This window comes from Cheilinus undulatus, linkage group 6 (genome assembly GCF_018320785.1).
Source record: "Cheilinus undulatus linkage group 6, ASM1832078v1, whole genome shotgun sequence".
In the NCBI taxonomy this organism is placed as follows: domain Eukaryota; kingdom Metazoa; phylum Chordata; class Actinopteri; order Labriformes; family Labridae; genus Cheilinus; species Cheilinus undulatus.
The window spans coordinates 35,201,673-35,218,768 of record NC_054870.1 but is presented as its reverse complement, the minus strand read 5'-3'; the positions used below and the strand labels follow the sequence as shown (position 1 = coordinate 35,218,768).

Here is a 17,096-nt window from a genome sequence, read left to right as displayed (position 1 = left end):
ATCCCTCAGATGCATGTTCCTTACAAATGTGGTTCTATTTAAAAGGGAAACATACAGGCTTTCCAATGGTGTATTTATTTGCCAAGAATCATTGTTAAAACAAAGAAATAATCTACCAAACACAAATTTCCTTACTTTTTGTGCTAAGTTTAGTTTAGTGATATCTTGATTCAACTGGTCTGGCAGTAACCAGGCCTGGGTTTGGTTAGTGAAACTAAACTCAGCTTAAAAAAAAAAAAGAAATTTGGTCACCTACAGTTAAATTATGATTTAACAAGGGGGGGCAATTACATATTCACATAGGGCCCAGGTAGGTTTGGATGGCTTTTTTTTTTCTCTTATAAGTGGAATCACCACTGAAAAACGTCATTTTGTATTTACTCAGGTTATCTTTGCCTAATAATAATAAAAGAAAAAAAAAAAGAAATCAGGAAGGGGAGCAAATACTTTTCACAGCACTGTATATCACTACATATCCTATCTGGGATTATGAAATTCCTTGAAAGCATGAATTGCTGCCAAAAACACAAAGCAGCTTACCTCACTGCTTCATTTATTTCCTCTCTTGCTAAAGCTAATAATAAAAGTTAATGTTGTGCTACTCTCAGTAAAGAGCCAAACTTCTTTATTTTCAGCTCATTGTGGCATTTCCTCTCAGAAAGTTTTGGATATTGTTCCTCGGCCATGCTGTCAGAGATGTGACGTCACGTTTCCCCGCCCACACGCGGAAAAGCTCACTTTCTCCCTGCAGCTCGCGCGGGGGAGAGGCAGCGCGAGCGTCTGTCCGGCGTCAGACTGAAAACTATGTGTCTTGCGGTGCTTCGCAGACGTTTCAGACTGCAGTGTGATTAAAAAAATGATTAAAGACAGGTGGATTACAGCCTAATGTTATCACAGGGTTGTTTTTCTTTTTTAATTCCGTTAACTTCTCTGACGATTTACAGCGGAGCTTAGTAGGCAGTGATTCCAGGTAATGTGGTGTCACGGACTTTTCCTGTAAACCTCTCCTTCCTTCTTGGGAGTTTTGAAAAGCTTTTTATTCAACGTGCATGCAGATACGTAGGTTTAATACGCTGTTTTAAAGGTTGTTGGGTCTTACAATTGTTCATGTAAGTGGAGATTAAATTAAAGGCACGCAAGTTTAGATTTTAGCCAGAAAATCGCTTTAAAGCGATAAACAAAACGGACTCATTAAAATGAGAATAACTTTGTTCTTGCCAGGAGTTTTTTAAAATGTCAACACGTTCAGCCTTTCAAAATAAAAAAATAAATGTCCGTCTAAAACGGAGAGTTGATTGCATTTGTATTTATTATTTTACGTACCTTTACGCATAAAAAAGAAGATTTAAACGTGCCCCTTTGCTTCATAAAGTAATCTTCTCCAAATATAGCTAAAAAAGTCCAACATATTTCCTCACGAGATGTAAATAGTTGTATGTGCACGCATAGTGATTCATAAACATGTCAGTCATATAAAATATATGATGATATTAAAACTTTCTATTTAAATATCATGAATTATGGTTGCAAAAATGTGTTCCCATTTAAGGGGAATGCCGAGTATTTTGGTGTCTGGTGCAGGAGCCCATTCGTCATCCGGACAATAAAGAGGGTTTTCGCCTGACAGTGAAAATTTATGGTTGCCCTTCTTTGCCCTAATAACTCACATATTGTGTCACGGACTGACAGCCCTTGCAGAAAACAGCAAGCCTGTTATCAATCACACATCTTTGCATATTGTGAAACGTCTCCCCCCTCCTCACTCTTTTCCTGCCAGACAAAAACACTGAAGGAATAAGAAATGCGTTCATTTACAAACTCACATTAAATTGGAAAGAGGTGTTGGCCCACTTTAAATCTTTGGTTTATTTATATTACACATGATCCCAAAATGATGACTTGTGTATCCACATAGAAGACAATTATTGCTTGTTTTCGTTTATTCATACACAGTTTACAGAGCTGTCAGTTATGCAGACCAGTGTAGGCCTTTATGGCGAAGCCAGTCTTTTTAAATTTTTTTTTTTTTTTTCGTTTTGAGTTGTAGGCACTTTTATTTTGAAATTATTTTACTTTGACATTGTCTGCTGAGTGTTTTTCCACTGCATGTGTCTGTCATCTTAAATTGCTTTTGCGTCAGAAGGGCATGCGTAATTTATCTACGTAGATAATGTCAACTTTATTATTATTTTTTATTTTTTTTGGTCCAAAAAAATATATTTTTCACGCTTTGACTGTCCACTCCAGGTTTTCTTGCTCTCCAAGTTGACCTGTCAAGTAGATTACCACAGAAAGAGATTAATGGCAGAGGCGGGTTGCAATAATAATCGTTTTGTTTGATGTGACAACTTTGATAGGCGTTGATTTACTAACAAACTGATAGGCTTTTAATTGAGCGCCTCCATCCCGATTGAGATGAAAGGAAAACCGCATTGAAAAGCTGCCCGATTGCCCTCGAGCCTCAATACTGATTAGCCATCTCAGCGGTGAATAGTTCAAGGCATTTTCAACTTCTTTTCTCCGCCGGCCTGACACTCCATTTCTCTTCTTTTCTCCCCGCCTGTCCCCGCCTTTTTTCTACCTCTTCAAGAAAAATAAATCATTCTCATTGTATGTAAATAAAATGAAGCTGACATCAATATAAAATGTCTGGATTTCTTTTTTGTTCATCGGCTTTGTTATTCTTGTTGCAGATGACAGTGTGCCCGAGGCAGATGACAGGTTTTAACAACACAATGGCAGACGCGTTCAGCCAAAATGGACTCACTTTTTAAATTTTTGAATAAGTGTTAAGTGTTGTTTTGTAAGTAAATTATTTAACCGGGGAACACAAAATTTAATTTTTAATGTAAAGGATCTTTAAAAAAAAAAAGTAATAATTTTATTTTTCAAAGTTTTAACGTCACGCCTTTCTTCATGGCAGCCGTGTTTTTCCCAAGGCTTCCTGTTAACTACATAATCGACCGATTACGGAAAAAGCACTTTAGCACCTTAACAGCCACTTCACACAACATGTGAGCCGAACTGTCTGCAAGTTGTTCAAGTTTCATCATGTGTGCCACCTCCGAGCTGTTCGATGAAGAGCTCCAAACACTTTGTTAAACAACCAACAGCACGTCCACTAAAAAAAAAAAAAAATCTCTGGACTAGTGGAACTTCGGCTGTTTTCGAGGCTTCTTAAAAATTCAACCTTAACTCGAGAGTCGATTTATTCTCTCCGAAGAACTTGGTGTCTCTTGCAGAATGTCTCTCTCCCCACATTTGTTCTCCTCCCGCAGTCACACTGGCATGTAATCAGCCACAATAGCTGACATAAATCAAGCGGCGGATTGACAGCGTCTGACAAATAACTGATTGATTGCGGTGGAGCAGAATTGACACTTGACGGAGGGGTGGAGATAGAAATAGAAGGGCGGTGTATATTATACTGAAAACATGTGACATTCACATCCCTCCATCACTACATTGGTCTATTCCTGTCAACGCTTGTCTGTTTAGGGAATTCAAGCTGAAGTGGTTGGTTTTATGTTTGCCAGTGGAGGTAAATAGTCCCAGTAGTGGACGTGCGTAATACGCACAGCATTTGAAAGTCTCTCGGCTTAAAGAATGACAAATAAAACACTCTTTAAGATATATTGAGGGCTCTGAATAACATCTGTCATCTTTAAACTTACTGTTCCTCCTAAACATTTATGAAAAGTAGTCTCATGGCTATCTTTCGAGTGATTAAGCTGTAAAGTGGTCGGCCACTTGTTTGTTTTCGAAAAAATTGCAGTCCAGTAGATTATATTTAGGTAAAAGGTGCCACTTTAAGACTTGATTAAAAATTAAAGGAGTTTTTATAATGATAAATGCACAATTTAACATTCTCAAGCAATAATATAGGCACTTAGGCCGTTTAACTCGAGGGATTCTTTCCACCCTTTTAAAACGTGGAAAGTGAAAAACAACAAAGAGATAAAAATTTGGGGGATAACTTTAAAAGCGTAATAGCAACTCAATTACTGAGTAACAATGCTTCCTTTCTTCTCATGAGCAAATAACCCCGTAGCACTATCAATAAAAGATAGTGTAAGCGTTCACAGCAACCAACATATTACAGCCTGTCTCCTCCCCCGAGCTGTCGAAATAGAGGCGCTTACAAAGAGGAGAACGTCACATCCCCTTGACCCTCCAATCACCTCAGGGTCTCATTTGATTGGAAGGCGGCAAAGGCTTTAATCTCGGACTAATTCAGCTGCTTTTGAAGTGAAAATTTCTACCAGTTCGTACTTCGGGAGTACAGAGCGAGGACCTGCACACAGACGCTCACACGGCGCAGCGCTCATGGTGCAGGACGCAGCCACGGATCTGCGATAACCTCGCACAGTCTCCTTCCAGCTGCCGCGCCTCGCTGCTTTACCACTAGGATTACAGATTATTGAACCATTTTACCATTCTTTTTTTTTCCACCAGAGAGAGCCTCGACGCTTTTTTTTTCGTTTTCTTAATGAATCTGACGAAAGCATCTCCGTTTCATTTCCTGACAATTGGGACATGATCACGTCGCCCTCGGCGTCTTCCCTGAAAAATAGTGATATTTGTGTAGCCTGGGAAAGCAGCAGTTCTCGGAATAGCAGCTCAGCGAGCATCAACAAGCCTTTTCTCCACTCCGCACCTCCGTCTGATCCACTACGGCAAGCAAACAGACTTCCCATCAAGGTTTTGAAAATGCTTACTGCACGGTCGGGACACATTTTGCACCCGGAGTATCTGCAGCCTTTGCCTTCTACCCCGGTTAGTCCAATAGAGGTAAGAGGAGGATTTTTAATGTTTGTGTGAATGTTAAATGTCCGGTAACTTACAGAGCTCCCTGTGACTACGTTTTGGATCACATTGCCCTTATACCGGGACAAAGCGAAACGTCTATCCGGTCTAAATGTGTATTTATTGTATTAAAGGGGATGTGAAGAGTAAAGAAGGCCATTTTTATCTCTACTAAAAATTGAATTTTCGATTTATTCACGTAAAGCCGTGCGTAAATGATACTCTGCATTTCCGTTTGGAAATGTCAGTAAAATTACGCCAAAATTGGCTTATTCTTATGTTTTATTTGATAATCATACATGAAAACTGTAGATTTGCGTTTTTAGGACATTTGTAAACCTTTTTTTCGTCTTTTTGCAGCTAGATGCCAAGAAAAGTCCGCTGGCTCTGCTGGCGCAGACCTGCTCCCAGATCGGCAAACCGGACCCACCACCCTCTTCCAAATTATCCTCCGTGACAACAAATGGATCTAATGAGAAGGAATCTAAATCCGGTCCTTTGAAACTGAGCGACATCGGTGTGGATGACAAATCTAGCTTCAAACCTTACTCGAAACCTTCAGATAAGAAGGACTCGTCTTCGGGCGTCTCGGGCGGAGAGAAGTCTGGTTTCCGAGTGCCGAGCGCCACCTGCCAGCCGTTTACGCCGCGGACAGGCAGCCCTCACTCCAGCACTTCAGCGTCTCCCATGCCATCAGAGGGCAAGTGTGGGGACAGGGATGACAAGAAAGAGTCTGATTGTAATAAAAATGGCACTACGGACGGCTCTGGCACCACGAGCCACAGCAGGATAAGCGTGAGTTGTGGTGGAATTAACGTGGAGGTGAACCAGCACCAGGAGACGACGCCTGGCACTAAAACCAGCTCCTCCTCGGACTCCCCCTCTGTAACTTCTGTTTCCTCCGCATCCGTGCTCGGCTCAGGACTTGTGGCGCCGGTTTCTCCTTACAAACCCGGACAGACAGTTTTCCCTTTGCCTCCTGCTGGTATGACATACCCAGGTAGTTTGGCTGGGGCCTATGCTGGTTACCCTCAACACTTTCTGCCCCACGGAGGGAGCTTGGTAAACGCACAGCTGGCTAGTTCTTTGGGCTGCAGTAAGGCTGGATCCAGCCCTCTGGCAGGGGCTTCTCCACCGTCCATCATGTCAGCCAGCCTGTGCAGAGACCCTTACTGCCTCAGTTACCATTGTGCCAGTCACTTAGCGGGGGCAGCCAGCGCTTCCTGCACGCACGACTCAGCAGCTGCAGCTGCCGCTAACGCCCTCAAATCCAGCTACCCACTAATGTACCCCACACACCCCATTCACGGCGTCCACTCCTCGGCGCCCTCATTTAGCGGACACCCATTGTACCCTTACGGTTTCATGCTCCCAAATGACCCTCTCCCTCACGTTTGTAACTGGGTGTCGGCAAATGGACCGTGCGACAAGCGTTTCTCCTCGTCAGAAGAGCTCCTGAATCACCTGAGGACACACACTGCTTTTACCGGGGCGGAGAAGTTGATATCCGGTTATCCCGGCTCTTCTTCACTGGCTAGCGCTGCAGCAGCAGCCATGGCCTGCCATATGCACATGCCACCGTCAGGAGCCCCAGGGAGCCCCGGGACTTTGGCTCTCAGGAGCCCGCACCACGCGTTAGGACTCAGCAGCCGTTACCATCCATACTCCAAAAGCCCCCTGCCGACCCCTGGGGCCCCTGTCCCCGTCCCTGCCGCCACCGGCCCGTACTACTCCCCTTACGCACTGTACGGCCAGAGACTCACTACAGCGTCAGCGCTGGGATACCAGTGAGAAAAAGACTGAAAAGTTTATAGATCTAAGAATGCAAATATAAAGACTTTTATATTAACAGCGCTAAACGTATGGGCGGGCTCCGTGGACTTCTGTATTTATTTATATGTCGGCTTAAAGCAGGCGATAATAGCTGCAAATGGAAAATATTTGAGCAACTCAAAAAGTGCATTATGTTGAAACTGAACTCTATAGGTAAAGTGAAAACACACACGTTAGAGTACTAATTCAAAAGTAGGGGTCCTCATTTCGATGTTAATTTGAAATTGCTATGATTGTATTTGTTCTTATTTAATGTCTCATGGAGAAGAAAAAATAATTTACATGCATGTTTGTTTCTTAAAATTTCAGAAATTGTCCACATTTTAAATTGCCGTTATTTTTCAGGTGTACACCTTGGAAAGAGAATTGGTATTTTTTTGTATGTATTCTGGAAAAAATAAGAAACAATTCTGTTCCATATCTCCGTGTGCCTCATTTTCTGAATCATTGCCATAATTTAAAGCACCTTTAAAAAAAAGACAACACTGATATTAAAAAAATACACATCTGCTGAAATAATTCATAGTAAGGTGAGCTTTTCCGCGTAAGGCCTGAGGAGTCTCACACTTTTCAACAAGAGTCACTGCTGTGTTAACAAAGACATTTGGACTTTTTGCTGATGTATTGTGCACATTTTTCCTCGTTCCAAAATATAAGTTTATTTTTCCAAATAATCTTGAATCTTTTAATGACTTTTTTTTACTAGTAGAGTTCACAGAGGGAGAAGACAGGGAATAGGAGGGAGTGTTAAAGTGTGTGAGAGTTTGTTCAGTGTTAAACGGGATTTAAATGCATTTTTTGACTTAAGTTTGCTGATGGTCACATTTGTAAAGCAGTTTTCTCAGAAGGTCTTTGCAGGTGTTTGTGCGTAAAAGTCAAATTTAAAAATTACGCACGAAAGTTTGAGCTGGGCAGCAGAGTTTCTGCCTTAAAAATAACGGGCAGGTGTACGTTTGAACACTTCTTGATTAAAATACAATGTGGAGAAATAAGTTTTAAACCTTAGGAGAAAGACAGGCGTTCATTTAAAACAGCTGCTTTTCTGGTTTAATGGACAGCACGTTTTTGAAAGCGTCTTTGGCTCTTTATGATTTTTTATTTATGATCAAATTGGCACTCAGGACCACCCATGAGTGATGTTTCAAATCGGAGGCCAATTAAATGTTATGAATTATTTTTTGATTGGGTGCTTTTAATTTATTGATTTGCATTTAATAATCATGTCATTGTGTTTTGGACGAAATTGTTTTACGCGTGTTGGAAACAGCGTGTGAATGGAACCAGCAGAAATGTAAGGTGATTACTGAAATACCATTTAAATTGTTAAGCTATATGTGATTTATTTAATTAATGCGCACTTCCCCTCCTCGTGTGTGATTTTTTTTGGGGGGGGGGGGCGTCAATGGGAATGTTTTACATGAGCGCATTACTTTTGAATATCTCTTAAATTAATCAGTCGTATAGTTACACTTCCATGGAGCATGCGTAAAAAAACACACTGGTACATTTTTCAAAATCTGAGTTCACACAACCGCGACTCAGTATAAAGAATAATGTTAAATCAATTACGTAGAATATTATCAGGTGTATGTTTAGCACGTATGTCCCTACAAAGGTCGATTTTAACCACCTTAACTTTGCCTGTGAGTTCTTTTGCGCACTGTTGACCCAGCTGCACTCCCAGTTATCGCTATTTATTTAGATACGATGTCCCTTGTCTTTCTCACAGCGGTTATTCAGATGAAACAAACTCCTCTCGTGGTGTGTATATGAGGCCCACACGCGTCCTAAACTGATGTAATGACGGTGAAAGGGAGCAATTTCCATTTCTCCCCACATCATGGTGGCTGCAGCTCGGAGGGTCCCGGTGGAAGGCAATTTATCATGTACCCCTCCCCCTGGTCCTGTCACCGGAGGAACAGGCAGGCACATGTGTGCATGAATTACCAACCCTCCCACCTACCCAGCCCTCCCCTCTTCTCTTCTACTCTCCTTCCTCCCTCCTTCCCTCTCCCTCTGACTGTGGAGATTTGACACAGAGGAGAGAGAACATGGGGGATTAAAGTGTGTGAGAGTATTAAAGTGCATATTCACTTTGTCCATCAAGGCCTGAGAGTGCTGAGGTGTGCAGGGAGCTCTGCAGAACAAACATGTTCGCCAAACCAAAGGTGATGGTCAGTTTAAGCAGTTAATAATTACTGTAATACTCTTTTAAACTTAAATTATGTAGTTAGGTGCACTGTTAAATCCACTTCATTTAATTTTAATGTAATCAGAAGAGTCTTCATCCATCAAGATTAGATGGTTAAAGGCCTTGAGGGGCCACAAAGGTCAATAAGGTGAAAGTAGGAAGATGTAGCACCTTATATGGCATTTAATGTGTTATGTGAAGTGGTATTTGAGCAGGAAAAAAAACTCCTTCATGCAAACCAGCCAGAATCAGAAATAAACATCAAACACTACAGGCTAGAAATGAGAAAAGATGCAGTACAGTTTTATTTTCTGCTTTGCTAAAGCCATCATCTTTGTGGACTCTGTGAACAAGACTCACTATTTCTGCATCATTTTTAATCCCTGTAAATGCTGCCGTGGGGAAGGTGTCAGCAAAGATTAACAATGAGTTAATGTATTTTACAGCTAAAAAAGTGATTGGATTTTTTGCCAGCTTCCAGGACAAGATTGGCAAAGGGACAAGATGTACTACTTTGTCCCCAGGGGGTGCCAAAATCAACACAAAAAGGATGTTCCTCACAGGAGCTTTAAAGTAATAAAGAGTGCATCCACAATGACATATGCACGAAACTGCTGAAAACTTCCTGAAATTTTCAGGGTGAGCTGCACGACTGAACACGGAGCTATTTTTTTCTCTGACGTCACCTGTAATTTTTATTAAAGTTCTTGTTTACTCAACAAAACTATAGAAACACATTATCAACATTTAGAATGAATAAAACACCGAAATGCCCATAATACAGATGCAGATTAAGGATAATCATTACTGAAAAAAATAGGCGGTTACAGCTGATTTGCCACATCAGCATTTCTAACCTTCATTATTGATTCTAGCAAAAAAAAAAAGCTAATATGATATTAGCTATAACACTATAAAGTTATTTGTGATTATGTCTAGCAATTCATTTGGTCTCTTAGCAACCATAACCTGGGGATTACTGGTACTGTAAAACCCCAGCTTTTTCCTATGTGTTCTAACGCTTTTCCCCCAACAAGTTTATATTTCTAAATTGCATGCAAAAACGTTCCTGTTTTGGTCACTGGGATTTTCCGTGTAAAATTTTCCATGCTACTTGTGGCGAGGTGAGGTTGTATGAATGCAGCAGTGAATATTCAGGAAAATTCACCGTGAGTAAATGGAATAGAGAGATGGCGTTACAGTAAATTTAGGTAGTATTCAGACCCCCTTTCCTTTTTTAAAATTTTATTCTGCAGCCTGATGCTACATTTGAAAAAAAACATTTTTTTATTCTCATTAATCTACATTTAGTTCCCCATCATGACAAAGTGAAAACAGAAGTTTTGCTCAAATGCCCCCATTGCTCTTGATCACTGCTGAAATGTTTCTACACCTTGACCGGAGTCCAGCTGTGGTAAATTAAATCCACTAGACATGATTTGGAAAGGGACACACCCATAGAAGGCCTCACATCTGGCAATGCATATCAGAGCAAAAACCAAACCATGAGGTCAAAGGAGCTGTCTGCAGAGCTCTGAGACAAGATTGTTGCAAGGCGCAGATCTGGGGAAGGCTACAAAAAAAGTTCTGCAGAACTGAAGGTTCCCAAGAGTACAGTGGTCTCCATAATTCTCAGATGGAAGATGTTTTTCACACCTAGGAGTCTTTCAAGAGCTGACCCAAGCTGAGATACCAGGGTAGAAAGGCCTCAGCAGCATGATGTTAGCCTCTCATTGTCTGAGTAGGCATAATTTTACTTTATTTTGGTGAAAATTAAGGTCAACCAGGTGACCATACATGGTTCCTTGCTCATTTATAGTAAAAAAATAAATAAATAAATAAAACATTTCATAGAGTGTATGCAAATGAACGTGTTTATGGAGAAATAAACACATAAAAAGTCAAATGAGTATTTACACATTTAAAAATATTTACATACATTTTTTATACGCATAATTTTCTAAAAAAGTGAATAATGCCCCTTTTTCATCAAACTTAGGACTTGGCACAGGGACAGGTCTAACAACAAAGAATCAACTTTGATGGCTTCAGTGTCTCCTGACAGGGTCAGGGGCATCAGAGTTGGTGAGGTTGTCTTTAGATTCTGACTTCTTTTGGAGGAAAAACATGACTAGCTTCAGAATACTGTATCAGTGATAGTGGTACCACCAGTTTTATCTTACAACACTATCACAAAACCTTAAAAAATGAATAAATATTGAATTACTAAGTAAATTTTAGCACTGATGAGACTCACAATTAAAGTAAAAACTGATTTGTCATTTAAGTATAAGAAAACTGTTATGCTGTTGTGAAACACACTAAAATCACATATATTTTAGTATTAATACCATTTATTTTTCCTTATGATTCCATCAGAAGACCTTAAAAGATCACAAATATTGACTGTCTACAGGGATTTTGGCAGAAAAAGGCCCACAGTAAAAATAAAAACTGATATAAACCACGCATAGTGTAGTAAAAATGTTATACAGCTATACAACTAACCAAAAATCACACCTATTTTACTATTTATACGTAGAACATTTCTATAAATTTGTCAAATTTATCTCTGGATCAATCTTTAATGTTTTTACAAACCTGTGGCAACATCCAACTACACCACAGAGTGCTGTTATTTTACAATTTAATAAGTTATTGGTCAAGAAAATACTCTCATTATTGTTGCTGAATGAGTTGGCTCTGTCTTAATGTAGACAACATTTTACATCCCTAAATATGTATGCCCAAATATGGTACCTCCATTTTTCACGCTAAAATTTCAGTAACTGCTAGAAATCCTACACAAACAAAACCTATGGTGAAATTTAAAACTACTATCCACCTTTATAATGTGTGAGTTTTATCATCTTATCATGGTTAGTTATGATTTTGGGGCTGTTTGTTTGTGAACAGAAGAAATGTAAAACTGCATTTCACAAGTTCTGGAGGAAACAGGAAGTGTGAGACGCCCTGGGCCACTGCTGATTGGTCGTATGGTGTGATGTCACTTTCCTTGACTGCCTGATCTCTACTGATTGGCTGAGAAAAATCACACTGGTTCTACTGTATCACAGAGAGTTGGGGGGAGGAAGTCAACTTAAGTGACCATATATGGTTCTTTGCCCAATAAAGGGTTAAGAACAATAAAGGTACTAAGTATTTATAGTTGTGTTTGGTATTGATGAGTACCAAATGTAAGTACTCGTACTTGTAATTGGCATGAAAATAAGTGGCATCAGAGCATTCTTAGTCTTCTGTTTATTAGTTTATTCTCTGCTATTTTGCTGATACTGTAAGTAAGTCAGACTTCATGTTGCTTTGATATAAAAGCTAAAACTGTCATCATGGTGTCCCACTGTTTGTGTGTCATGGGTACACATTAGCAGCTACCTGCAGTCAAAGATAACAAAAAATCCAGTCACACAATTGTCAAGTAAAGGTTAAAAAGTACTTTTCATGACCTAATGTGGGGGTTTTAGTTTACTGGGACATGTATCCTCGCAGAACTAGCACTGCGGGAAACCTGGCAGGACATCTGGCAAAAGTGAGAGAGAGGGAAGATCCCAGGACGTGACTCACACACCTCACCCCATATTCAACCCTTGCTGAATTACCACCACTAAAGCTGTCATTAGTGGGTGTGTGGCACAATATAAAGACATGCCGTCGTCTGCAGTGGCAAGTCTATAGTTTGTCTAACAGCTGTGTCAATACGGGGGAAGCTGCTATAATGTTAAACCCCGTGCCAAACATAAGTCAAAGAGCAATTATTATCTTTTATGTATGTGCAGTTGCTGTATCAGGATGCAATTACAAAATAAAAGCCCTTAGTGATGGGAAAAGTAGAACTATCAATAACGGCTTTGTTTGCACTGTTTACTTTATGGGTGCTTGATATTTCTGACTTGCAATTATGTTTTACAAGTAAATGCATTTGATTATACACAGCAGAGATGTTGCTTTCTCAGGCTTTATTTGCACCTACTAATGTATATACCTGTGTCTCCACTACACCCTCTCACTCCAGCCCTAGTAAAAGGAGTAATCTTGCTCGCTCCAACACCCACTGTCATTATCTAAGTGTGTGATTTATGGTGATACAGTCTGTTGAGGTGTCCACAGCTTTGTGATTGCATTAATGAAGTCGTAAAGTGAGCAGCAGGAGACAAAGCAGGGACTCTGTGGTTGTATACAGATCCACTACATGGGGAAAATCCCTCCTAAATCTGCCTATTATCCCGTAGATTTAAAAAAAATCAACATTGTTGTTGGTCGCACATCATATCCATCAACGCTAAAGCACCCTTCCCTGACAGATTGATCCTGGAGATTCCAACTGAGAGCGGCACTAGAGGTAATTTGCTTCTCAAAATGTGTGCCAAGGCAGACAGGAATCCCTCCCAGCTCTTTTACATGTGGTTACCCTCCTCATTGATTTACAAATGTGAAAGTGCTCATCCAGGTGATGTGCGAGAAGTGGCTGTGTTGATCTATCCGTGCCACTCAGATCTGTAACCGACGCGACACTTTCTCGTGCTCAGACGGCCCTAAATGAGGTCATTTCTGTCTGCTTTGGGATGTACAGTGCGCCGGGGTGTTTTAGTGCTCAGATAATTTGCCCATTTTCAGATTCTGACAAAGAATATTTTATGGAAATGCACCCTTAATGGAGTGTGTTGGAGTAGTATGCGAGCTGATGAGGTTGTTGTCTGTCACTGATGAATGTAAAAAGCAGAGGAAATGTCAGGAGTGGGCTCTGCTCCAAAGGGCTTTTGCCTTTATTTGAAATGTCTGCATCTTCGGCATACAATCACAAGGTTATTCTAATTGTTTGAAGCTGTGTGAATAAAACATCCTACCTATCAAAGACAGAGCTTAATTTGAGATAAAGGCATTTGCTTTCAGAGTTGTTTTTTTGACAGGTTGAGGTTTCAGTCTACCACATAATTGCTGTCTTCTGCTGTTCTCTCTCATCTGCGAGTAAATCCTGATGGTGTGTCAGCGCTCAAGCATGACAGTACGAGTACATGATGTCATTTCCATGGGTGTGGGCGACCAGTTACCATGACTCACATGCTTGCTTACTAATATAAACCCAGGTCTTTATTAGATTTGATAGAGATACGATTGTGCAAGCCCCTCATTTTCATATTCCTGGTAATGTTCACAAGTAGAACATTTAGAACTGATTTATGACTGCAGCTTTGATCAACATTGGAGGTTACTTTCATGTGCACATTGACATGTACACATATTATACACACAAATCAAAGGCCTCTTACATAAACAAGAGGTGTCTGGCTGCAGACAAGTCATCTCTGACAGCCACTCTCACAGGCTGTTAATTTGAGACACTGTACATCCTTGAAAGAAAGTACCCTAATTTCCCTGTACAATGTATTTCCAGTTTTAGATTTTTTAAAAATGTAAATATATTCATAAACAAAGTCTGGCAGTTACTTTCAAAAATTATCATAATGCAAACATTAAAGACCAAGCAACATGAAAAAAAAAAAAAACAGAGAAAAGATTAGAAATCTAATCTGGGACTGAACAATGTATAGTAGATGGACGAACGGTGACTGGCTTTAGCTTTAGCTACAGCCAACATAGCTACGTATTTAATGTTACTATATTAGCCAACGTAGATAAGTGAGCTTTAGCAATGTGAGCTTTAGCAAATGTAGCTAAGGCTAACAGAGCTACACAGAGAATGTATCTAGATAGCTTGTGTATTTCTATAGCTAAGTTAGCTTTAGTAACATGAGCTTTAGCAAACATAGCTAAGGCTAACGTAGATATGTAGATAATGTATATACACAGATTGCTATTTTGTTAACTACATAGCTCCATTTTCAATAGCTGAGTTAGCTTTAGCAACATGAGCTTTAGCAAACCTATGTAGCTAAGGCAAATGTACGTAGATATGCAGATAATGTATCTACATAGATCGCTATTTTGTTAGCTACATAGTTCTATTTTCTATAGCTAAGTTAGCTTTAGCTAACTTAGCTAATGTGAGTTTTACAAACATAGCTAAAGCTAACATAGCTATATAGATAACATATCTACATAGCTTGTGTATTTCGTTAGATAATTTACCTTTAGCAACGTGAGCTTTAGCAAACCTATATAGCTAAGGCTAAAGTATGTAGATATGTAGATAATGTATCTACCCAGATTGCTATTATGTTAGCTACATAGTTCCATTTTCTATAGCTAAGTTAGCTTTAGCTAACTCAGCTAATGTGAGTTTTACAAACATAGCTAAAGCTAACATAGCTATATAGATAACATATCTACATAGCTTGTGTATTTCGTTAGATAATTTACCTTTAGCAACGTGAGCTTTAGCAAACCTATATAGCTAAGGCTAAAGTATGTAGATATGTAGATAATGTATCTACCCAGATTGCTATTATGTTAGCTACATAGTTCCAATTTCTATAGCTAAGTTAGCTTTAGCAATGTGAGTTTTACAAACATAGCTAAAGCTAACATAGCTATATAGATAACATATCTACATAGCTTGTGTATTTTGTTAGATAAGTTACCTTTAGCAATGAGAGCTTTAGCAAACATAACTAAAGCAAACATAGTTATGTAGATTGTGTATAACGTGCATATTTCTACAGTTAATTTACTTTTAGCAATGAGAGCTTTAACAAACACAGCTTAAGCCATCTGTGTAGAAAACTTATCTACATAGCTTGAGTATGTCATTAGATTCCTAGCTTCATTCTATAGCTAAGTTAGCTTTAGCAATGTGAGCTTTAGCAAACATAGCTTAAGCTTTACCCCGGGTTACCCGTTGATGTAGGTGTGCAAAAAGCCCGGGATCTCTCCTGCTCAAAACTTTCAAGTGAAGTTTCTCTGCTCTCTCTTTCAGCCCGCTGACTCTCCATCTGTATGTTCTTCTTCGGTGTACTCTGGTTCATACAAATACCCTCTTGTATGCTTAGTAAACGGCACATCATCATCACTCAAGTCGAAATCGCTCAAATTATCTTTGTTTTAGCTTGGTGTGGCGTCATTATCGCTGGAGAAGCCTGCAGACCCACACAGCTGATCAGAGGATCAGTGCACTGCAGAAGGAGACAAAACGCCACATCGTAATTTAGTGCCTGACACAGAGGGGTTTTTTTGGGGAGAAATGAAGTGCTTTGTACATTTTCAACACAGCGGACAGGCAAGCCAACATATTTTCTTGGCCCATTTTTAAGTAAAACACTTTAAACTACGCTGATTAAATGTTCCCATCTTTAGCCGTTATGCCATGGATCTCTCTGAGCTCGTAATTCTGTAACCACAGGATCAACTTTCACAACAATCACTGGAGGCTAATGCCACTACAATAGCCAAGTACCTCATATGACCTGGCTCTAAAAATCCTGGAATATCCCTTTAAGCCTTGATCTTTGGTCCAAACGTGCCTAAAAATTCTGCACAGTACTTTTTGGATGCCTGAAACAGCTGCCAGGAGGTGTCAGAGAAGCTGTCTAGACAACCTTTATTTAAAATTTTCTATACCAAATATTCATTTTGAGTGCACATGAGACATTTAAAACAAAGAAGTAATCAATACCACCAGGAATAGGTTATCAAAGAGACAATGTTTTTGCCCACAGGGGGTGCCAAAAACAACACAACTAAAAAGTTTCTATCAAGAACTTTAAGGCCATGCTTTAAAAATGAATAACATTTCCTGATGACCTTTAAAAAGGGTTGTGAAGAACTGCATCCAAGTACTGAAAAAAATATGTAATTACAAAAAGAAATGAAGTCTCGGCTGAACTTTTAGTAATGTAACAGTAGTGATTACATCAGTTAAATAATTAAGATGACATGACATCATCCTGCAGGGACCACACAGACACAGAAACCCAGATGCTGGGTTAAACATGTTTTTGAATAATTATTCACCTCCTATAAAATGACTGACCTAATTCAAACGAGGTCCAGCCAGTTGGTGCTTGTAGTCTCACAATTAGTAAAATAGGGATCACCTGAGTGCAGTGAATGTGTCTCAAGTGATTGTAGTATAAAGTCACCTGTGTCTGGATGGTCTAGTCACTGATTAATCAGTATTCTTGGCTACCGTTACACCATGAAGACAAAAGAACACTCCAAGCAACTCAGATAAAAGGTTATTGAAAAGTACAAGTCAGAGTTTTCAATTTTTTTCATCATTCTTTTTAATTATTATTTCTTTGTTCCTTTTTTTTCTTTCTTCTCTATCAACCTGGGAGGATATAGCCAATAC

At 39.6% G+C, this 17,096-nt stretch overlaps 1 protein-coding gene across 1 annotated transcript; it reads left to right on the top strand.

The window, feature by feature from the left end:
* The first annotated feature begins 4,214 nt into the window (after positions 1–4,214).
* znf503 (zinc finger protein 503) lies at positions 4,215–7,420 on the top strand. The gene is made up of 2 exons (XM_041788814.1): positions 4,215–4,791; positions 5,167–7,420. The coding sequence occupies exons 1-2, from the start codon at positions 4,537–4,539 to the stop codon at positions 6,595–6,597; spliced, it is 1,686 nt and encodes a 561-aa protein (XP_041644748.1). The 5' UTR covers positions 4,215–4,536; the 3' UTR covers positions 6,598–7,420.
* Positions 7,421–17,096: the final 9,676 nt, after the last annotated feature.